Below are 22,491 nucleotides of genomic sequence, written 5' to 3' on the forward strand. Positions count from 1 at the left end.
GTATTATGTCTAGTTGTTGAAGTGGGGAGTAACATCAACGGTCTGGGAGTTATGCTATCAGATTCGTGGAAATACATGTCGCTGGCAATCTGCAAGTGTCTTACAATACGTTGCTACATCCATATGCAAATTATGTGGACCTATGTTCCAATGTCACAAACACACACGCGCCCAGAATCCATCAGCCTCAATATCTATCCTGTACACTTAAATATCAAAGAGCATGCGTATTTTTGAGAGGAAGGGGAACGGGTAGTGGGGGTAAAGGAAGTGGATGCGAGGAGACCCTGGCCGACTTGCTTAAACTTGGCGAGCTCCGTGCGTGACGTAATCCGTGTTGCGCAGAAGGCGCCACTTCCTGGGCATGATTCGAAATGCGCTCCAAGTGCGCGATTCGTCGGGCTGATCGAGGTGGTGGTTTGGGGGCTGATGTTCCTGCTCCCGAGGCAGGCACGGGTGGCGGTGTGGAAGGAACGCTTGGTAACGGCCCACGTGCAGAACGGGGCATGCCACCACTCCTAGTCGATGTAGGAGACGTCATGTACATGTCAGAGACGGGGAGCAAAGATTCTTGCGCGAGCGCTGTCGACGAATATACGTTTGGTAGAAACTGGTCGTCTTTTGTTGTGGGAGGTGGCGTCATCGGCGCTGTGTGCACTCCGCCATACAAAGGCGGCTCAGTCAAAGGTGCCAATGACCAAACAGTTTGAGGGGCTGGCGGAATCCAGGGCGAAGCGACCAATGCACCAGGCACGTACATGGGCGAAGATACTGATTTTGTTGGTAGCGTGAATAAGAACGTGCCAGTGTGAGGGGAGCGGGGTCCTGTGCCTTGTTTATAAAGCTTATTCCGTTCATCATATTCACTGAGCCCATCGCCTCGATTTCCATTCACTGTCGAGCTTGGACGTTCAGGCCGTGCCTGTGCTGAGTTGATGATCGACAAATACCAGAACATAAAGTTGGATACAATCACTTGTTGGTACAGTGGACGGCGTGGATTCGATAGTTTCACATGCGACAGCCGGTATAATGCGCGTTCCACTGGAGGAGGGTATCGCTTCACAATCGCAAACTCGGCTGCACCTGGTTGAATACCGGTGCCCGACCCTGGAGACGATGGCGATGATGCGGCTCCTTGTCCTGAAGCAGAAGATGCAGATGACGACGATGACGACGTGAATAAGTTGCGAGCGCGGTTCCGAAGTGCATCATACGATTCCTGCCCTTTGCGCTTGCTAAAAAGACCGGTCAAAAACGTGTCTTTCTCGCGGCGAGAAGAAGATGAAGACGTCGTCGTCGGCGCACTTGATGCACAATCTTCCTTTGCTTCTTTCTCTTTTCTTCGTACCCGTGACTCGTCATCATCTTTTGACAAGCCGAACCAAGAGAGACCGAACGTCTTGCGATCCCGTAACGACGGTAATGACAAACGCGACATCTCGTCAGACTTGCGGTTGAACCGCGTGTTTTTTTCATCACTTTGCCGACTTGATGACGCTGAAACTGCCAAAGCCTTGTCGAGCTCGTTCGTTGTGCTTCGACCCACCTCTTCGAAGCGTCCACGTCCTGAAGCGGATCTGATCATGTCCGGCGCGTCCGATGGTTGTCTTCGTGGCGGAGGTGGTGGGGGTATCAACTGAGCCCCTGTCCCAGTTGATGCTAACGTCGACAACGGGCTTGCTTGAGCCTGTGCCAACGTGGGTGCATGAAGCTGAAGTTGGTGTTGTGGCGGATGCGGGATCAGGGGAGTCTGAGCTAGGTCCAATGATGGCATCGAAACAGAATGACCAAAAAGTCCTGCTTGCGCTGACTGAGTATGAGACGGTACTTGAGCAGTGGCATCCGGTGGAAGCTCTGGTAGGTCCCCTTTCTGTGGCAAAAGTGCACGCATCGCATGCAGTGTCTTTTCATGATCGGCAGAGTCTTGCGCTCGACTTATTTCAGCTGTATGAGAAGCGGGTAAAGACACCGGCATCGGTGCTGGCAAAGAAGATGAATGAGAAGAAGACAGTTTGTTAGGTGCTTGACCAGTAAGCTCCGCCCGATCAACCGGTGCAAGAGAAGGCGGTGGTTTGCGATGCGATCGCGAGGTAAATTCACGACTGTATCGTGAGGGCAAAGACTCCGTACGTATGATTGTCTGGCCGTGCTCATGACCGTGCTCATGCTCTAGCGGTGATTCCGTGTTGGAAAATGATCGTTTATGGTGCACGGTTCCAGCGCCGCTATTACTAGCAGGTGCCCGATCCTCCTGTCTGACCTGCCGCCGGAGAGAGCTGGAGCGCCGCGCAAGTGATGTAGCAAGTGGTACTTGTCGCGATGGGGAGCCAGATGGGGAAGAAGAGGAAGATACCGTTGACCAAGGAGAATAATGACTCACGTTCCGAGCCGCCTGCTCTTTGAGAAATGTACGAAACTCGTCAGCACTCACTTCTGAGTGCTTCGATGCTGGTATCCACATTTCATTCGCATGAGACATTGATGTGATGGAAGGTTGTAACGGTGGTGTGGGAAGTGGGTGCGGCGTATGAGAAGCTGAGGACGACGATGGCGTCGATCCCAGCCACGACTCTTCAGGCGTTCTTGGTGCTGAGGCCGCCTGTGCATGACGCATTTGTCGACGTGCCAGGTATCTTTCGCGGTTTGAAGAGCCGAATATGGGAGAGCATTCCGACAAGAGTTTCTCGTCAAACGAACGCGACTGATTTTTCGGCGTTAATGGTGGCGATATGGCGCTCACACCGCTGGACAATGACGTCGACGGACGTTCAAGCATATTCATAGCACTCAAGGACGCCGAGTCATGCGGCGACTGAACAGATGGAAAGTCTGGGTCAATAGCGGCTGGATGACTCGTGGAGAGCCTTCGGTGTGCACGAAGGACCTGGACTTCACGTTCAAAGTCGAGCTCATTAGTGTCATCCATCTTGGCCGTGAAATACGCGACGTGCGCGCACGTCGTGATTTTTCTCTTGACTCAAAACGTAAAAAAAAAAAATTCACGACAGACTGGGGAGAGGGAATAATGGATAAACCCAATAATCACGAACCAGAAGCCGGCAGTAACGCCCGACACACCCACCAGACAAGTACCGAGCTAGGTATTTTTTTGGTTAGTTTTGCTTCGTGTAATAAAAGAACAAAAATTACATAAAGACAAGGCGGGGAAAAGGGTTGAGCACGTAACACGGCATGAGACCCCCCGATGAGGTACGTTTGGCGTTGAGCCCCCGATCTGCTGCTTGGTCAGCCTGTAAAAATATTGGCGTGTACGGAGTATTACCAAATCGCGTTTTGAGCATACAGAAACCTAAATGTAATCGCTTCTACAGAGCCTTAACATAGAGCACACCAGCATCCGAAGTCGCATCGACTTTGAAGCCCCGCTGCGTAAGATAGCGAATAATCGCGGGTCGTAACACAGACACATTGTGCCGACTATGCATGCCACGTCCTGTTACGATTTCTAAGGGAGCGCGCACCTTAGCCTCTCCTAAAGGCGTCGACTGCCATCTCGCGATATTGTGCGAGACTGCCATCAATGCCTCGTGTACTGTCAAGCCATGCAAGTCAATACAATCACTACCACCTTCTTTTATAGTGCCTCTGGTAGCTGTGTTCACATCAGCTGCGAGTCGCCGCTGCTCCACAAGCGCACATGATGCGCGCAGTTGCCACCGGCGAGCTTCAATATCGTATTTGCGAGCATCTTCGGCATATACCATAGCAGCACCACCGATACCTGAGCCACGCGACTGCCGCACACTCTGTGCTGCTTTCTGCAACGCTTCATTTCGACGCATGCGATATTCGCTCGCTAGCTCGCGGCACTCTTCATTCGTGTAGCCTGTTGCATCGTCTGCACTTGTCGATGCCGCTGGCGCTTCTACACGACTTGCTGAAGCTGGCAATGTGACAGCTGCGGCCACTGATCCTGCTGGTGCCAGAGCTGATGTTGCGCTCGGTGTTTGCGTTGCACGACCTGCGTATGACGTCGTATAACTAGGTAGCCAGCGAGGAGCGAGACCTGTGACTTTCTTATGCTCTGACTGAGCCATCACAGAACGCTCTGCATTGCTTTTCTCATACAAAATACGGCCTGAAGGATCCAAAATGTCAGTGCGGCAGCTTGTCCCGTCAGCGGCCTGTTGAATGACACTTTGGAGCTGAAGTAGGTCCAACACGGCGTCTTGGTTTCCCTGTGTGGCCTGAAGAAGTCTTCGCACATCATACTCACTGTGCCCGGTAATACTTGCAAGTTCCGAACTAGTGATTTGAAAATCAAGCGTTTGTGCCACGCGCTGGGCTGCTGGATTCATAAGTGCCGCCTCGATGGCGCGACCAAAAGTAACGTGTAGATTAAATGATGACTGGTGAAAAAGGCTCTGAATCCGGGGTTGCGGCACGCCTAGCAGCACAGCCAGCTGCGACAATGAAGACGACACTAAGAGCCATTGTTGATCGGCTACAGGCACCGAAGCGGCATCTGCGGCATCACGCTCCGCATTTTGAAGTTTCCGAGCAATTTCCTCGTCGGTAAGTCCTGTTGTATCAACTGACCCTGGTGCCGCAGATGTAGAGGCCTTTTCTGAGTGCGATGTTCGAGAATTATAGTACAAATGATGAGGACTTCGCTGGTCCGTGAGACTCACCGTAACAGGACCAGTCGTGCGCTTTGTGGTCTTGTTTTTTTTCGACTTGCCAGATCTTTTTGACGACAAGCCTTCGGCCAAAGCATCAAAATTCAAGCCTCCGCGATGGCCACCGTGGTTACGAGTGCTGTCATCCTGGCATGGCGTTGACTCCCACAATAACATACGCTCAACAAGGAATTCGTCCATGACAGCATCCAAGTCACCATCAGATGTGGCTAGCGCCGTCTCTAATCGTTCACTAGGCACATCAGGAAACGACTGCTGAAGAAAAAGAAGTGTAAACTCAGTTGATGAAGGATCAAATCCAACTCGTTGGGCTGCCGGCACACTTTCGGGCGGCACCGCTTTGGCTAATTCCTCAAGAATCTTGCCTGCTTCTCCATGAGACTGCCCAGGCTCATTAGCAATCGCCAAGATCAAACTGGTATCTAGCACAGTAGAAAATTTGTCTACAAGTGCATCTATGCTGGATTCCTGAGCACGCTTGGCTATATGGGCATTTGTCGACATACGTTACGAATCCCAGTGTGACAACTGACATCCAAATATTTGGACAAGATCTCGTGTGGCGTGAAGCAAATCTCAACTGTTTTATTCTTATGCGTTTCCCTCATCGGTTTGTATCGTACAAGGCAAGATGGCCGAGTGGTCTAAGGCGCTGTGTTCAGGCTCGTATTTCAGCGATACCTCAACAGCAATTTCGCAGTCTCCCTGAGGCGTGGGTTCGAATCCCACTCTTGTCAAACTTTTTAGTCATCAATCGTTTGGATCAGCTATTCATGGAAGGACAATACTATTAAATTTCTTATGTTGCCCGGCAAGATGGCCGAGTGGTCTAAGGCGCTGTGTTCAGGCTCGTGTTACAGCGATGCCCAAACAACAATTTCGCAGTCTCCCTGAGGCGTGGGTTCGAATCCCACTCTTGTCACGCATTTTTACGCAGCCGCATATATCAGGTCCCTTCTCATTCCAGATCCTTGTTATTAGTCAACTCTTGCAATAAAAATTTGCGGGGTGGGCTCAGGCATAGATGATTTGCATTTCGTAATCTTGGCGTTTGTCATTTCTGGCAATAGGCTCTCCGTTTGCACGTTTTCTCAGCCCATATTCACGTTTGAGTCCATTTGGCTCTTTTTTTTTTGACGTGGGAAAGCAAAATAGCCCGCGGCTCGCAGAATTTTTCGAGAATGAGCAATCCGCCTGTACACGAAGTCAAGGAAGCGCCAAATTTTGAGCAAACCGGAGCTGACGCAAACAACGATGTGGAAGTTCAGCATGTCAATGTTCTAGGTGATGTGCAAGCGGGCAAAAACGATCCAGAAGAAGACTTTTATCATGCTCATGATCACTTGGAGTCATCGGCGGTCGATGAAGTGTATGTACGCAAAGTGTACATCATGAATAAGATTATTAATGAACACATCGGCATGACCTGGTGGCAGTATGGGCTCTTGCTTGTTTCTGGTGTGGGCTGGTTTCTGGACAACGCTTGGCTTCAGCTTGTGGCCGTTGTGCTGGACCCGATTCATAAGGAATTCTTGTCAAATGATGAAACTTATGGTGGCAAGAATTCAGCCATGATGACACTTGCCCTCTACGCCGGTCTGGTTGTGGGAGCTGCCTTCTGGGGTTTTGCGGCAGACATTGTAGGACGGCGTTTCTCGTTCAATGCGACACTCTTGATTTGTGGTATTTTCGGTGTCGCTTGCGGTGGTGCGAAGTCATTTGTGGCCCTTGGTGGTTTGTTGGCTGCCACTGGATTTGGAATCGGTGGTAGTCTTCCTGTGGATGGCATGCTGTTCCTTGAGTTTCTTCCGGGCGCTCGCCAGCAACTGTTGACTTTGTTATCGGTCTTCTGGCCTTTGGGACAATTGGCCACTTCGCTAATTGGCTGGGGTTTTATTGCGACATGGAGTTGCAACGACGATGTCGATTGTATGGCACTGCCCAAGAATAGCCGTGGTTGGATCGAGGCCAATGTCGGTTGGCGTTACACGTTTTTCGTTACTGGATCTTACACACTTTTGTGCTTTTTCCTTCGATTCGTCGTGTTTCAAATCCCTGAGAGCCCAAAGTTTTTGATTTCAAAGGGTCGCGATGGTGATGCTGTTCGTGCTATGCACAGGTTCGCGAGGATTTGTGGCAAGCCTCTGCCCGAGGGCTTGCTGACGGTGGCTTCACTTAAGGCAGCAGCTGGCCAAGAAATTGATGAAAATGAAGTGATTGAAGAAGAGAATGAACCGCCGAAGAATTTGGCTGACAGGATTATGATGCCTGTGCATGAGATGGCGTTGAACTTCCGCAACAGTCACCCAGGTGAAGCATTCTCGCATCTGCGCCCTTTGTTCTCGACCTTTGCGATGGGCTATACAACGGCCATTCTTTGGACCCTATGGGCTGTGATTGGTTTGGCTTATCCACTTTTCAATGCCTTCATTGTATTGTACCTTAAGGGTGGCGGCGATGAATCCATCAGCAAGACATATCGCAATTATGTGATTATTTCTGTTTGCGGTATCCCAGGCTGTCTCTTGGCCACCTGGTTGGTTGACCTGCCGCGAAGTGGTCGACGTGGTGCAATGGCTATAGGCACTTTACTCACGGGCATTTTCTTGTTTGGATTTACGGGTGTTGATGGTACGAATGAGGATGGCAAGCTTGGCTTTTTCTGTGTGACCTCTTTTACGCAAAACATCATGTATGGTGTGTTGTTCTGTTACACGCCGGAAACATTCCCTGCTCCTTTGCGTGGTGCTGCCGATGGTGTTGGCTCGAGTTTGAACCGTTTGTTCGGTCTTTTTGCTCCCATCATCAAAGCGTACCAGAAGAAGGGCTCGAACAAATCAATTCCTCTTTACATTTCTGCCGCTCTTTTCCTCTTGTGTGGTTTGCTAATGTTTACGCTACGTGTGGAAACGGCCTCACGGACCTCACTGTAGTTGTTGATGATTATATTCCCTTGTTTATTCATTTAAGCATGCAGATTGGCGCGTGTTGGGCAATCTTGTTTCAAAGGCTTGGTATGGGGGGAAATGTACCGGTAGTCGTTAGAAAATTATGTTATAGTTCAGCGATCAGGCTCTGTGTGTGGATGTCAGATTGCCACAGACCTTTCCAAGGTGATAAAGGAAAGATGGCAGTTCCGATGCTCTCCAGCCCAATCTTGGGTGTGAGGTCGAGTCATGGGCTAGTACACCGCTGGTCACCATGTAGGCAGGTGCGAAAATCCTGAATCTTTGATGTCTTAGCCCAAAATCGAATATGCGAGCGTCTCGACCGACTGTATTTTGACTTGGTAATGTTGGGAAAACAGTAGCAAATACAAATATGCCTGATACGCCTGATAATGACAGTAATACCCCAATATCCAACTACCATGCTGGGAAGCGCGGGGACATTGGCGTGTCCGACTTTCTGTATAGGTCCAACGAAACCGCCCGCAGTGGATGAGTCCATCGTACGAAGAGTATGCACATTTGCCCATGTTATCAGCGAGCTTATGAGCACGACGGCATGACAATTTAGACAGTTGATTATGGCAGAACCGGTTTGGTTCTTGGACTGTGCATCGAGCCAATTCATCGAGCTAATTCAGCTCCAGGTGCCTGCTGAGTATTTGGGCAACCAGTAAGCGAAGAACCACATAGTTACCGCGAATCCCGCGTTATTCTTAAACTTTTGATTCACACGTCTCTCAAAGTGGGCGAGGGCACCAAGGTTTAGAGCTATCCGGCTAAGGTTGTTTGTCGGTGTGTCTCATTCGCCGTTTGGTTGTATCGTCGAGGTAGGATTGGAGATCGCATATATCGTGCCAAGACAATCACTACGTTAATACGAAATGTCAACGTCCCCTCTATTTTACTATTCATGGTTGTAAGTCACAATGGAAAATGGAACTTTAATGGTTCTTCCTGGCAGCTGATACATCGTGCACGTGCTCTTGTGCGTCTTTTGTTTGCTTGTCTGGTGACGTAGGTTACATACCGGTTCGACAGTAGGAACATGATCACAGCAAGATTGGCAAGTACAGCATGTCGGCTTGCCGGTTTAGTTTTTCATGCCGAGCGCATCCGCTTTATTAGACAGGTTGCATGTTCCTTCGGGATTCACATTCCTGGTTGAATAATTCACGTCCCGTATGGCCACAACGCCGGGGCCATACACGAGTTGTAGATTTATTTCATTGATAGATAGATATTCGTGCCCAATGGACTTGTTGTTGCGCCGTCTGATTGAGACGGTGCTCACCTGGATTACGTCGAGGTCGCTAAGCAATTCACGAGACCGGCTTACGGTGGGGCCTCCAAATGTTGTGCGCGCTGGAGCGAACCTTCGACAGAGCACACAAAGTACACATCTATCCAAAATCGACCACTTTTTCGTTTGTGGCACAATGGCCAGACACGTCTATCACATGATTGTGAACGCGATTGATTGGCTTGGCGTATTCGTCGCTGGTCTCGTTTGACTTTTTCATTTTTACTGCTTGTTCCTGAGTGGAGGAAAGGCAGGGTTCCAACTATAAGCAACAAGTGTTGCAGCTAAGGCACAGGTATGAGATGCGTGTTGAGCCAGAAATTTTGATTGGGACGTGATGTGTGTCAAGAATCGCGCCTCGACCCGTTTCAGAGCCAAATCTACGTTAATCACCTTATCTAGCATCCATCTTTTCGGAGGTAAGTGCAGTCAGTGAAACAGCTATGTACAGCTAGCATATTCCTGCAATATATATGGATTGGAAGAGTGGCATAAATAGCGTGCGTTTTAGCCACATGTCAGATTTGTTTACCGAACCATGTGGCGGTGCACGAGACAAAAGAGAACCATTTTTACACGCGCTACATGTATCGTAGCCTGCTATCATCAAAGCGTATACATACTATAATACAAGCTGGTCCCCAAAGCAGCAGTATCTGTCTGTATATCGGCGGCCCCTTGCGGTATCAGAGTTGCATATGCTGACCTAGACTAGGCGAGGCAGCTGCATGCACAGCTATGCGAATCAAAACATGCCAACGGCAAGATTTTAGGCAAAAAAAGAGAATTTGCATGGTCAAAATAAGACCAGGGACTGAGCGCCATTAGGGATGAAATTGAGACCGACAAAACATGGACGAAGGAATATGCCATCGGATGACATCAGAATCAAGCACCTTTATACCGTTGAGCATCCCATTGAGTCCATATACTCTTGAACACCAACTGTCCAGCCGCGTCAAGCATGCTTTTCAGAGCTGCATCTCGTTCAAAGTCCCCACACATGTTACAGAGCGCGAACATGCCTGGCTGCAGTTCTTGGCGTAACGCTGCAGTGATGGTCGTGTCGGGCATAGTCACACAGCGCACATACGCAACCATGATGTACACGGCATATTTTGACATGGGTTTGGCAAGAGACTCTGTTATGCTGCGTGTTTCAGTTCGGGCTCGCTTGACTCCTAAACTAGCAACCGACGTCTTTCCCTCCAACTCAGTGAGGAGTCGTCTAAAAGCCTGTGCCTCCGTTACGCCAAGCGGATGCTCCACAATATCAATCCAGCATGGTGTCGAGGCATGGATCCGACGCAAAATAGCTAGTCCAGGGTGCGCACGCAGCATGTGAGATAGTAAACGAAGTTGCTGAGACAGGATGTCAGTGAGATGTGGAAGACACGGCGTCACCAAATCTTTTCGCTGCCGTACAATAGAGCGAAGAGCCGCACAGATCCCGCGAAAGATCCACGGCGCATCAGTGCATGCATCAGTGCGGGTTGTTGATGCACACGGCCCAAGAAGCGTACCAACCAAAGCCAAAATACGCGGCACATCAAATGGACGCAGGACCCTTGCACGATGTTGACACACACAACTGAGCCAATCGACAATCGACCGGGTCAGAGCTGGCAATTTCATGGCAAGTGTTGTTAGACAAAGAAGCAATGCGGAAATACATCGACTAGATGCATGACTGGTGCCGGCAGGAGCATGCTCAAGCATGAGACAAAGGACATGCAAGAACGAAGAAAGCTCATGAATGAAGCAGCAAGAGTCCGACTCGAATAAGGACGCGATAGCATTCAATGTCGATTCAAATGATTGTGTATCCATTTTTGCCAACACAGACAGATACAAGGGCGTCAGCTGAGTTGCCTTGTCGCAGAATGCAGCAGAGAACGAGACAAATGCACAGGTGACGTAGAAGTAATGTTTCTCGTGCAGCATAGGGCCAAGTGTTGTGGCACACGTAAACAGTGAATGGGCGAGCGGGGCTAGGCGCTCTGCTAGTGAACAGTCTTCACGAACCGAAGCGCACAAGAATTCGATCGCATGTGAAAGCATAGTAGCAAGTTCATCCACACTTGAATCTTGTGGAAGACAACGGATCTGCGCAGAGAGCACGCGGAGAAAGAATGCCTGCTCGAGTGGCGACACTGAAGCCCAGGAATGAGTGCGAATAGGTTCAAGGGCCACCATCAATGTCATCTTCAACCAATCGAGAGAGGATGCCATTGGGGCGGAGAAAGAAAACCATCTAGGCTTTATTTCCACAGCAAACTCAAGAATCTCGGCCATCACATGCCGTGCGACGTAGCGCTTTCCACCAGGTTCGTTCGCTAACGCAATCGACATCCATTTCTCCATAGGCACAGAGGCATCGTCACAGTGCGGTAGTAAAACTTGCAAGAGAGAAATACTGCTATTTTCGTACAGCTCTTGCGTCAGCGAAGCCAATGGGTCCCATGGCATCGAAAGGAGCATATCCACATAGTCGGTTAGGCATGTTGTCGACAGTTTCATTGTGTGTGGGAAAGAAGTCCACCAGCGACGAAGCAATAGCTTCAGCTCAGAAGCCGCACGTCCATGCGCGGTTAAGAGCGAGTGCTCCTGCATCAAGTGTGCATCCAAGCACCATAGGCGAGGCGCTAGGATCGACACGTGCTGCCTTGAACAATACTCCACGGGCACGAGCGCAAGGATCCGAACGGACGCCAACGCTTGAGAGACGTCCACGAGTGATTCGGTCGAGGCCAAGACATGCCGAAGGACGGCAGCCTGCCACCTGTTCTGCTCCAAGAACTGTGCATTCCGGAGCAGATAGTGACTAAGCTCACTAAGCATACCACGAGGGGTATTACAAGGCGTGTCTTGCAACGTATCTTGTAAGAAGGCAACGAGGCGACCCAGCATGTGCTCAGAGGCCATGTCATTCAGCACACAAATCCAGCGCGTGGTCATCATGCGCCACAGCGCAATAGGTGCATGACCGGGTGCGTTCATTCCTAGGGTTTGACCATCCCATGCACTGAGCGGTTTGTCCGTCAGTCCTTGATGCAAATAGTCAAGCAACGCGTTTTCATTCCAAGATATAGTAACTTCGAATTTTTCAGCGTCTGTACACAAAGCACGAAACTGGACGATGGATTTGTCAGTACCATGCCGATGCTTCCTTCATTACACGTACGGCTTCTAAACGATTCAGATCTTGCTGAGCCTTCTGCTCGAGTATCTTGGCCAAACGATCTCTTGGCACAGAGCTATGCGGGTCATCATAGCCGCGCTGCTGCAGACGTGCGCGAAGACGCAATCCAAGTGCCAGAGCAAGCGGCTCAGGCCCCTTGCTTGCGTGCTCACACGCATCAGCACCTACGGCGATGCACGTCGCAGCCCAATTGAATAAAGAAGAAACCAAACCAGAGTTCTCTGTTGAGGCACAAGGCACCATGAGAGTAAGAAGGTGGGTCATACACAATAACGTGGGAAATGAACGATGTACATGGCACTCTCTTGCCAAGCGAATGCCCTCGTGAGCCATGTCATGCAACTGAACTGACGTAGTGTGGCGCAAAAACCCATCTTCCCAATCACTCGCACTTTTTGCGCACAACAAGGGGCTATGCACCAACTGGACCACAGGCCTGGGGCGACTCGCGACACATATGATGCAGTGTCTCACACAGAAACTCAACAAGTCGTGGCATGCGTCGCTCGGCGGCAAAATGAGAAAGAATAGCGTGGTTCAGGTTTATGGCGGCTTCCCATGCTGGCTCGCCGAGTGACACTTGAGATATACGCGTCAAAACGACAGACAAGAAAGGGGCCACCTCATCAGTGCAAATGTTCCATAAGGCATGGAGCGTGAGGAAACATTCAGGACGATCTTTGAGCTGGGGCGATTCTGATTCCTTCAGTGTGTACGTAACCAACTTGGCCCACAGTGCTAGCCAAGTGTCTTGATCTTCCCCACCAGGTTGGTATAAAGCTGCTTCGTCGATGTTTCGAAGAAGCGATAGCACCGTGGGTAGAGTGTGCGAACTTGGCAAGAGCGACGTCATGATAGGCAAAAGAAAGCGTTCTAGTACAGCGTGTCGCGTGTGTGCCGGCGGTGCTTGGGCTCGTTCAGACGAAGGCGATACCTTCTCGACCAAATTATACAGCAAAGGCGACAGTATTTCGCATATATCAGTTGAAGTGGATGACGACTTGAGCAAGGCCGTCAGAGACTCTACCAGTGTGTCGACGGAATCGGGCAACGATCCACTGGGCTTGCCTCCGAGGCGCTGCGGCCCGTACAAAGACACAGTCGCAAAATAATCGAGCTGCGAAATGAGAACAGAGGCTTCATTCGTCCCGAAGGAGCCGACATGGATACGAGCTGCCGCATACGGACAAAGTATCTCGCTGACAAAGTTCTTGGCCGTTTTCTTTGCATTGACACCGAGCTCGACATCTGAGTACCACGGTTTAATGATTGCGTCGAAGAGAGTGACCATCAGATGCATTGTTGCAAGTGTGCATGCACGAGGAAGAGCCTTGATCAAATCGCGAAAGCACGCATTGATCAATTCAATTTGACTTGCGCCAATGCGGCGTATACTCACCGGAAGCAGAACCTTGAGCACCGGCAGAGCGGCACCCCATACGTCAATGGAAGCATTCTGAGTGACAGCAGAGACCAGCACGAGTATGTTATGCTTTGACACAAGCGCGTGAAGGAAATCGTGCTGGGCACGTAGGCCGACCAAGACATGCTCCAGCAGCTGCCAGTAAGAAACCTCCAGGTACTTCGTGCCCAACTTGGCAGGGTTTTTTGCACTCATGGTTAAAACTTCGAGGATGCATTCCAGCAAAAGCTCAGCTTTTCTTGGAATATAAACAGCATTGTCGATCCATGCTGCTTGCAGGATCTTGATTGTTGGGACGCCGCCTGCAGCGTTAGGTTGTCGATTTTTATAGCCTTCGCTACGCTTAAGAGCCTGCACAAGTTGTTCAGATGTAGAGATGCCCCATGTCGCCAGGTCCAGCGACATGGCCTTCTGCGATGCGCGTCGTCGCGTTCTTGAAGAAAAAGTAGCAATTCGAGTCCTGCAAGCTCACTGCTTGATGCTCCAACGATCACCTTTCCTGCCACACGTCCAAACATCTTGCTCGACCGCCATTCGGTGCTGCACGCGTTGGAGGTGTGTACCTCACGTCTCACGTGATAATTACGTTCGACCAAGCGCACGTCGGTCATCGTTCCGTTGCAACTGTCAACTTAGTATGTTGCTGCGCGCAAGCGTGCCACTTATTCGGCATGCAGCCACGGCTGCGCGTGCCCCAGCTATGACGAACGTGCCGTCGATCATGCCCCTACGTCCTGCGGTACAGGGAACTTTGGCACCTCAGCCAACCATGCCCGCGCTGGCGCGTGGGATGAAGGTCCGCTCATCTGTCAAGAGGCTTTGCAATCACTGTGCGCTTGTGCGTCGAAAAGGTCGGCTGTATGTGATTTGCAGTAAGAACGCAAAGCACAAGCAGGTATGTATATGTTGCAATCACTAACAACCATGTGCAGCGTCAAGGATAAGCAAGCCATGCATGGAACGGAACGATAGGTGCTACAGCCCCATCATGAATCTGTGTTAATGAACAATCTTTTCAAAGTCGGACTGAGTGAGAAAGTGCTGGATCCATTCACCTTCAAACATGGATGTGCGAAAACGTATCGATTTGGCGTCTGAATCGTCGTATGTTCTACGAGAAAAGGATGAAGTCGTGTAAAATTTCTTCAACATACAATGATGAGCTATTTTGCACCAAGTAGCAGATCCATAAAAACATTAGACACGATCTACCACATCTCAACCCGAACCGATCTTTCCATTCCTTCTATTAAATAGCGTGCGTGTCAGACAAACAGGGACAGGGAACAATAGGTGGGGGAAATGAGGTAGGGGGACCAGGGAGGGTCGGGATGCAGTGTGAGGAAATCGCGGAAGCGATCACATCTTCGGAGAAATTCATCTTCGGGGGATACATAGCAGCATTTTAGCAAATCTCTGGATGGGCCTTCTTGCACTTGGCAACAATCTTCTTTACATCTTGGCTACGCGCGCGGGTGGTAACGAGCAAAGCATCGGGCGTATCGACAACAACGACGTCGTCCATACCCAAGCAGGCGATTTTGCGGCCAGATGCTGGAACAATGATACCACCCATCTGACCTTCGGTCAAAACAAGCGAGGGTTCGCCAAGAACACGAGCCTGGTTCTTCTCGGCGGGGAGAAGCGCCGACAGGGATGAGAAGTCACCGACATCGTCCCAACCAAAGGTCGCTGGCACGACAGCCACCTGACCAGTCTTCGAAGCCGGCTCAGCAACGGCATGGTCGATAGCAATCTTGGGAAGCGTGGGCCAGACCTCATTCAGAACCGCGTCACGGTTTGGCGTGTCCCAAACCTCGGCGATTTTCTGTAGACCGGCGTGGAGGTCAGGCACATACTTTGCCATCAGGTCGACAAGAGTAGCAGCCTTCACAACGAACATACCACCATTCCAGCGGTACTCACCCGTGCTTAAGTATGCACTTGCCGTGCGAGCATCAGGCTTTTCCTTGAACTCATCCACGCGCTGCACGTTGGGCGCGTCGGGGAGATCCAGCTTACCACCTAGCTTAATATAACCAAAACCGGTTGATGGATACGATGGAGCAATACCAATCGTGACAAGGTAGCCCTCCCTAGCAGCCATGACAGCCTCACGCACAGAAGACTCGAAAGCCTCACGGCCCGAAACAATGTGGTCGGCCGCAAACGAACCAAGAACGGCCGTTGGGTCCCGGCGTGCGAGCACCGAAGCAGCGAGGCCGATGGCCGCCATCGACTCCTTAGGCGACGGCTCAGAAAAGACGTTCGAAGGAATGAGCTGCGGCAGTTGGCCCTGCACGGCGCCAGTGTGGATGCGGCCAGTAACAATCATAAGCTTTCCCGTGCCTGAAAGAGGAAGGAGGCGGTCCCATGTGTTTTGGATCAGGCTTCGGCCATTGCCAGTAAGGTCCAAGAGGAACTTGGGGCAGTTCTCGCGACTAAGTGGCCAGAGACGCGTACCGGCGCCGCCGGCTGGGACAACAGACCACAGGTTCAACGAAGGGTCCGTCGCTTCGACAGGAGCCTCATCCTGCTCAAGCGACAGTGTAAGCTTCGTCGGTTCATGCGGTCGTGCACGCTCCGGATTCCATCGATCGAGCGACGAGTGGTACGCTGCGAAGCTCTGTCGACGCGCAGGCGAGAAAATAGGCGAAAAGTTGCCCATGGTAGGCGTGTTTGGCTCTGTGCGCTCAACACTATCGAGACGATCGTTCAAGCGCGACATCTGGGGTTCTGCGTTAGTCAAAGCACCTCGCGAAGGGGATCGGTGATCGACGGCATGCAGTTCCTCGAAGGACTCGCATGTCGATGTACTTGCAGGTGCGCTTGCCGTCCTGTGGGATACGAACCTCGCGACGAATGTCTGACAGCCCGGTGAGGATCTGTGCAAGCAAAGCATCATGTTGGGCTCCGCTCATTGTGGTCTGCGTAGGAGATGAGTGACAGAGGGATTTTGAATCAATGAGAGTGAAATGGGAATGCACACGCAATATCAAGCATAGGCAGCCCCTGAAGAAAAGGGGAAAAAGTAATAAAAATCGCGGATGCACTTAAACTTGCCGTTATTTTTGCAGCACAGATCACTCGTGATCGAGATTCACGTCTCTTATTGGCTACATAATTGTACAGAGAATGCTCGTGCGCATGAAGATGAAGAGATCACACAGTCTCGTTACCGTTCGGGCCCGTGACACGTGGGTGGGAGCAGAGTTCGACGCCCCATGCGAAGAATAGCAAGTGGGTCCAGACCGTGGCCTCCAATCGCTGAAGTGCCTCGCGGCACGAGAAACTTTCAAAACTTGGGAAGTTTATGTGCTTATGAACAAAACCACGAACTGACCAACGAAGATGTGTTTCTGTGTGAAAGCAGACTTGCACTGCGTAACCCTGACAGACCATGGGCTCAACTAGGCTAGCGAATGAGCGACTCCTCAACTGTGTCAATCTTGGCCTTGGACGTGAAAGGGCGTGTGGATCGCTGTAGGGTTACTCTGCCGTGCATATGTGACATGAAAAAAAGCAACGCCTCGCCATCTCAGCACACGTCATCTATATCTGCTCACACAAAGAGCCTATCGGGAGTGACGATCGTGTTGACCTGTTCTACAAACCAATATAATGAAGATGCTTTGATATATGGACACATAGGGAGCGTGCACTCACTCAGGCAGCTAACGCAGCCAGTGGCTTGCTCGTATCGACCTTGTCATAGAATGCAGCCCCATGCGTAGTTTCAGCAATGATACCAGCGCGGATTACCCAGTCGCCGAAGGGCTCTCCGTTGAGACGCTCACGCGCATACCGAGGAATAAGAACCTCCATGATCTCGACAATCTCCTTTTCGGTGACGCTCTCGCGGAAAATCTTGTTCAGTCGCTGCCCAGCATGTCCACCACCCAAGCACATCACATATGTGCCAGGGGCCTTGCCGACGAACGCAATCTCAGCAACCCAGGGACGTGCACAGCCATTCGGGCAGCCGGTCATGCGCATGGTGATTTCATCGTGCTTGAGACCATTCGCAAGATAGATGCGCTCCAGCTTGTCGACAAGCTTGAAGATGTAGCGCTCCGACTCGGCCATGGCCAATCCGCACGTCGGGAATGCAACACAGGCACTTGCACTGAGACGCAGACCAGAGTGTTCCCAGTTGTTCATCTTGTACTCCTCAAGATGGGCCTCGATCTTTGGCTTGTCTGCCTCGTCAACATCGGACACAACGATGTGTTGGTTCGGGGTGAGACGGAACGTGCCCTTGTGGAATTTGGCCAGTTCACGAAGACCCGTCCGGAACGGCAGCCCTGGCTCGTCAATAACGCGCCCATTCTCGAGCCAAAGCGTGCAGTGCCACTTGCCATTCATGTCCTTGACCCAGCCGTATTCATCCGTGTTAGTGTCGAAATGGAAGGGCCGTGCCTCTTCGAGCTTGTATCCGAGGCGGCGCTCCAGTTCCCTACGGAAGTTGTCTGCGCCACCCCAGTACTTGTCGATTGTGTACTTCAGACGCGCTTGCTTCCGGTTCTGCCGATTGCCCGTGTCGCGTTGAATCAGCAGCACTTGTCGACAAACCTCGCATACTTGATCCACAGGCACATAGCCGATAACGCTGGCAAGCCGAGGGTACGTCGCCTTCATCGAGTGTGTGACACCCATACCACCACCCACGGCGAGATTGAAGCCAAGCAGCTTGGTTTGCGCCTCATCCGACACGGCAATAAGTCCGATATCGTGCGCAAAGACGTCAACGTCGTTGCGCGGAGGCATGGCCAGGGTGATCTTGAACTTACGCGGCAGGTAGTATGGTCCATACAATGGCTCATAGTCCTGCAGCGCACCACCCACAAGCAGCTTGCTCGAACTGTCAGTGCCTTTGTCGAGCCAGATCTCGTGGTATGCATTCATGCGTGGCAGCAGGTAGTCCGAGAGGCGTTTCGAAAACTCATACATTTCCTCGTGAACCTGGTTCAGATGCAGATTCGGCGAGCACATCACGTTGCGGTTCACATCACCGCACGCAGCTATCGTGTCCAGCATGCTCCTGTTAATGCCTTGCATCGCAGCTTTCATGTTCCGTTTGAGAATCATGTGGTACTGTACCGTCTGCCGGGTTGTAATCTTAAGCGACTTGATCCCTCCGTACTGCTCCGTCACCTGGTCGAGCTGCAGCCACTGTTCTGGCGTACACACACCGCCTGGCATACGCACGCGGATCATAAAGCCGTACGCGGGCTCGAGACCTGCTGCCTTGCGCTCTTCCACCGTGTCGCGGTCGTACTGCATATACGTGCCGTGGAATTTGGTTAGCTGCGTGTCGGTCTCGCAAATCGCGCCAGTCGTCGTGTCCTGCAGACCCTCGGCAATTGTACCACGCAGGTAGTTGCTAGCCACCTTGATGTGCTCGTTTGTGATCGGCTCTGGCTCCGCCTCAGTCACTGTCACAGAGTCGACGCCAAGCGCCTTCCACAGCTGAGGCTCCCAAGCCTTGTAACCGGTCTGCCAGCCGTCAGCATCCTGGTCGTCGCCAAGCCCAAGCGACACCATACGACTCGCACCCAGCTGGACTAGCCGCTGGTCGAGATCTTTGCCTGGCTTGTTGTAAAAGTGGGCATCCTCTGGCCGAGGCCAGTAGTGCGAGTCACCCATGCCAAATACGGCGAAGCGCGTCTCTTCGTTCAGCATGCCCGTGGGCTGCTTCGCCAGCGCCTTCATCGTCAGGCGACCATTCTGCGGCGGCTCTCCCTGACCAGCCGTGGACGTGACAAAGACAACATTTTGCTCACTCGCAAGCTCATCGACCGGGTAGTCATCCATCGCGAGCACGCGCGCGCTAAGGCCACGCAACTGCGCACGCATCGCAAGACGCTTCGCGACCTTTTCTGCGCCACCGGCATCCGATGCGAACAAGACGAGGAGCGGTGGGCCCTGCATCGAGCCCAGCAACTGGTCGTACGCCTCTTTCGCTTTTTGCTGCTGCTTCTCACGTAGCGCGGTGCCTTGTGACGCGGCAAGGTCGTACGGTAGCTCCGGCCGCTCTCTCGCAAGCAGACTCAAGTGGTTATCTCGGTCCAAAAACTCTTGTAGTTGCTGCCGAATACGCACACTGTCAAGATGGAACACGGCGCGGCCACTCGACTCAGCAGCAGCGCTAGGGTCCCAGCGGTACAAGGGCCAGTAGCCAGAGTCAACTGCGAGCTTTGTCTCGCGTAGTACATCGAGTGCCGGCACATCGCTTGTGAGGTACGGCATGTAGGCAAGGATGATCGATGGGCCATCAAATCGATCCGCCTCCATCATCGCTCGCAAGACCTGCGAGTAGTCCGAGTAAAGCGCCGTACTTGCGACGTACACGTTGCCATAGTTCATCGCATACAAACCAATGTCCTTTTTGCGCTGGTGCAGAGGCACTTGGTCCCGCTGCGTGTAGGGCACTGAGTCAAAGATGATCATATTCACATTCTGCTGACACGCAATCACGTGGTGTACACCGCCCATGCCAGTGTCGTACGCCCATGCATCGTTGCCGACGATCCAGCGCGATGGCGGAATGAGGAGGGGCTCATGAGCGCGCAGCACATCTGCCTCCTCGCCGGCGACGCCCTTCAGATTCGCCCGCACATCGTCGGCGGCCGCCGACACCCGGGACGAATCCCCACGCACGGAAAGCCAAGTACGCAACGCCTGCCGCAGTGCATCAGGCGTGCTCGACGCCTCCGACATGCGTTGTGCTGCGCCGACGAGCGCATCAGCCTGTTTCAGCCGCGAGAGCACGATACCAAGGGCGTACTCAGGACTTGCAGCACCATGCTGCGCCTCGTCAGTCGGCGCATTCACGACATCCAAGCGTTCTTTGAACAACATCTCAAGCATCGCGTGGTAGGCACGTTCGTGTGCTAATGTTTTGCGGACTGAGATCGCTTGCTCGTCAGATGACGACGCAAACTCGCCGATGGTGAAAGAAGACTTGGAAGCAGAGTTGGCATCACTAGACGATGCAGCATGGCATGCTTGTGAGAGTGTCTGACCGGCCTTCGCCACATCACTCTGAATATGGCCCAGCATGCCACTCAGCAGCGTGGGCATCGTGCGCTCAGGCACATGCTGGAATGCATTGGCAACATCAACAAGAAGTGGCGGAAGTCGGGTCGATCGCTTGGCGCTATGTTCCAGCACAGCGACGCGCTTCACGCTCGAGGGAATCATGCCCACTAGGCGCGTTGGCAGAAGAGGACGCACCACATGGACCGATAGCACAGGCACATGCGCACTCTCAGCAAGTTCGGCACCCGCGCCACCTAGCATCACAGCCATCGTATCCGTTGTTTCAGAGGTGTGGCCGTGCAGGTCGACAGCAGCAATCTTCGTGCCCAACAGTGCATTCACGTCAGCAAGTGTCTGATCGATCGTAGCGTCCGACAAATCTCTACGCTCCTTCAGAACCTGCACAGAGCTTTGGAATTTCGACGTATCAGCAAGCGAAGCACATGACGAATCTTGGCGATGTGTGGCGTCGAAGAAGTGAATAACACCCGTCTGTGTGCTCGCCGCCAGCTTGTGCGCAAACAGTGCATATGCCTGGGCCTCTGCAGCGTCGCCGGCACCTGAATACACCATAGCCACACCGCTCTGGCGCAGTTGGAGAACATCGGCATGATGCATGCACGTTTCAACATGAAGGACGACAGGCAGCTTCGCCAGCGCAGGCAGGTGAGGGACCAGGCGCAAAAGACTGCTTGACTTGGCGCGCATCACGACAACAATAAGCTCATTAGGCATACTCATTGTCAAGTCTCGCACGACTGTGCCAATTTCAGCCGCTGATGTTATATGCTGGAGCAAGAGGGTGTTCTGGCCCACTGACTCCTGCGACAGAGCAGGTACCTTCTCCATATCTACAGCCACCGCATGGCGGACTGTGCTGCGGACCACATGCCACACCGCCTGCAGAGACGACTCGCTCATGGTCGTAGAGTTGTGGTTGCTGAAAGGCAGAGTGTGTGCGCCACTGCGGATGTAATGACCTAAGAACGCCTGCGTACGTAGATTTCGGCGGCGCCTTTGTCTCGCTGGCTGACTCCGCACATATACTGAGCGAATCGCGAGTGATGCATTTGCACGCGATAATCACGTCATTAGGTCACGTGTGACTGGGCGTTATCGACAATGAGATTGTACGGTTCGGCCTTGCAGCAGTAGCTCGAGGGTGGAGAAGTGGCAGTGGGGGCACAAGGCGTGTCAAACTCACTGGGCTATTTTGTCCGTGCTTACGTGCGCATTTCCTTGTGAGCGAGGGCAGAAGCGACGACGCACTATGAAGCGCCATGAGAACGAACGATGGACCGAAACATGCTAGATTAGCCGTATGTAGAAACTCTAGCGCATAGGACATAGTTACATAACAAACAGTGTGGATGCCTGTGCCCTCGACTGCATGAGAGACCTACTCAGATGAGACGAGTACACGTTCATAGGCTCTCCTCATACATGGAAAATGTGACGAGGATCCGATACAGAATCTCCCTCCCCCATCGCGCATCTCACACCACTCCTGTATGGCACGGCACTGCGAGAGACTTGAGCCAAGCCGCTGCCGTAGCACGCTCGTATGCATGCGTTGTCATCTGTTTGCATGAGCGGCCTGGCGCTTGTGGAGAAATATCGCAGCATTCAAAGACGAAAGTCGTGGGTGGGCTGCTGCTGACTCGAGCTTTCGCCAGGCAAAGCAAATTGTGGGTGTCTGGTCAGGAATATTTTTGACTCTCGCCAAGCTCGTCTGGATTCACACACAGGACGTCCAAGTGGGTGCCCCACGACCGCCACTCATGAGCATGGCCATCCGTGTACAAAAACGACCATGTACGAGCGATGAGGTCGCAGCTTCTTCTGTCAAATACCACAGAAAGACGGCGCGTGGGAACATACGCACTGTCCTTCGTGAGACGTATCAACGG

At 52.1% G+C, this 22,491-nt stretch overlaps 8 protein-coding genes across 8 annotated transcripts; 2 read left to right on the forward strand and 6 right to left on the reverse strand.

Annotated features, from left to right (window-relative positions):
* Positions 1-214: 214 nt before the first annotated feature.
* Positions 215-2,929, reverse strand: MGL_0073 (uncharacterized protein; the record flags this gene model as incomplete). Its single annotated transcript, XM_001732246.1, has 1 exon — positions 215-2,929. The coding sequence occupies one exon, from the start codon at positions 2,927-2,929 to the stop codon at positions 215-217; it is 2,715 nt and encodes a 904-aa protein (XP_001732298.1).
* A 400-nt stretch (positions 2,930-3,329) lies between these two features.
* On the reverse strand, positions 3,330-5,168 carry MGL_0074 (uncharacterized protein; the record flags this gene model as incomplete). Its single annotated transcript, XM_001732247.1, has 1 exon — positions 3,330-5,168. The coding sequence occupies one exon, from the start codon at positions 5,166-5,168 to the stop codon at positions 3,330-3,332; it is 1,839 nt and encodes a 612-aa protein (XP_001732299.1).
* A 677-nt stretch (positions 5,169-5,845) lies between these two features.
* Positions 5,846-7,597, forward strand: MGL_0075 (uncharacterized protein; the record flags this gene model as incomplete). The annotated part of the gene is made up of 1 exon (XM_001732248.1): positions 5,846-7,597. One exon carries the CDS (start codon positions 5,846-5,848, stop codon positions 7,595-7,597), a length of 1,752 nt encoding a protein of 583 aa, XP_001732300.1.
* Positions 7,598-9,803: 2,206 nt separating this feature from the next.
* Positions 9,804-11,915, reverse strand: MGL_0076 (uncharacterized protein; the record flags this gene model as incomplete). The annotated part of the gene is made up of 1 exon (XM_001732249.1): positions 9,804-11,915. The coding sequence occupies one exon, from the start codon at positions 11,913-11,915 to the stop codon at positions 9,804-9,806; it is 2,112 nt and encodes a 703-aa protein (XP_001732301.1).
* A 614-nt stretch (positions 11,916-12,529) lies between these two features.
* MGL_0077 (uncharacterized protein) lies at positions 12,530-13,945 on the reverse strand (the record flags this gene model as incomplete). The annotated part of the gene is made up of 1 exon (XM_001732250.1): positions 12,530-13,945. The coding sequence occupies one exon, from the start codon at positions 13,943-13,945 to the stop codon at positions 12,530-12,532; it is 1,416 nt and encodes a 471-aa protein (XP_001732302.1).
* A 364-nt stretch (positions 13,946-14,309) lies between these two features.
* Positions 14,310-14,484, forward strand: MGL_0078 (uncharacterized protein; the record flags this gene model as incomplete). The annotated part of the gene is made up of 2 exons (XM_001732251.1): positions 14,310-14,435; positions 14,473-14,484. 2 exons carry the CDS (start codon positions 14,310-14,312, stop codon positions 14,482-14,484), a joined length of 138 nt encoding a protein of 45 aa, XP_001732303.1.
* A 461-nt stretch (positions 14,485-14,945) lies between these two features.
* Positions 14,946-16,461, reverse strand: MGL_0079 (uncharacterized protein; the record flags this gene model as incomplete). The annotated part of the gene is made up of 2 exons (XM_001732252.1): positions 14,946-16,268; positions 16,393-16,461. 2 exons carry the CDS (start codon positions 16,459-16,461, stop codon positions 14,946-14,948), a joined length of 1,392 nt encoding a protein of 463 aa, XP_001732304.1.
* A 745-nt stretch (positions 16,462-17,206) lies between these two features.
* On the reverse strand, positions 17,207-21,502 carry MGL_0080 (uncharacterized protein; the record flags this gene model as incomplete). The annotated part of the gene is made up of 1 exon (XM_001732253.1): positions 17,207-21,502. One exon carries the CDS (start codon positions 21,500-21,502, stop codon positions 17,207-17,209), a length of 4,296 nt encoding a protein of 1,431 aa, XP_001732305.1.
* Positions 21,503-22,491: the final 989 nt, after the last annotated feature.

The sequence above is a fragment of the Malassezia globosa genome (assembly GCF_000181695.2).
Source record: "Malassezia globosa CBS 7966 chromosome Unknown mgl_sf_1.1, whole genome shotgun sequence".
NCBI lineage: Eukaryota > Fungi > Basidiomycota > Malasseziomycetes > Malasseziales > Malasseziaceae > Malassezia > Malassezia globosa.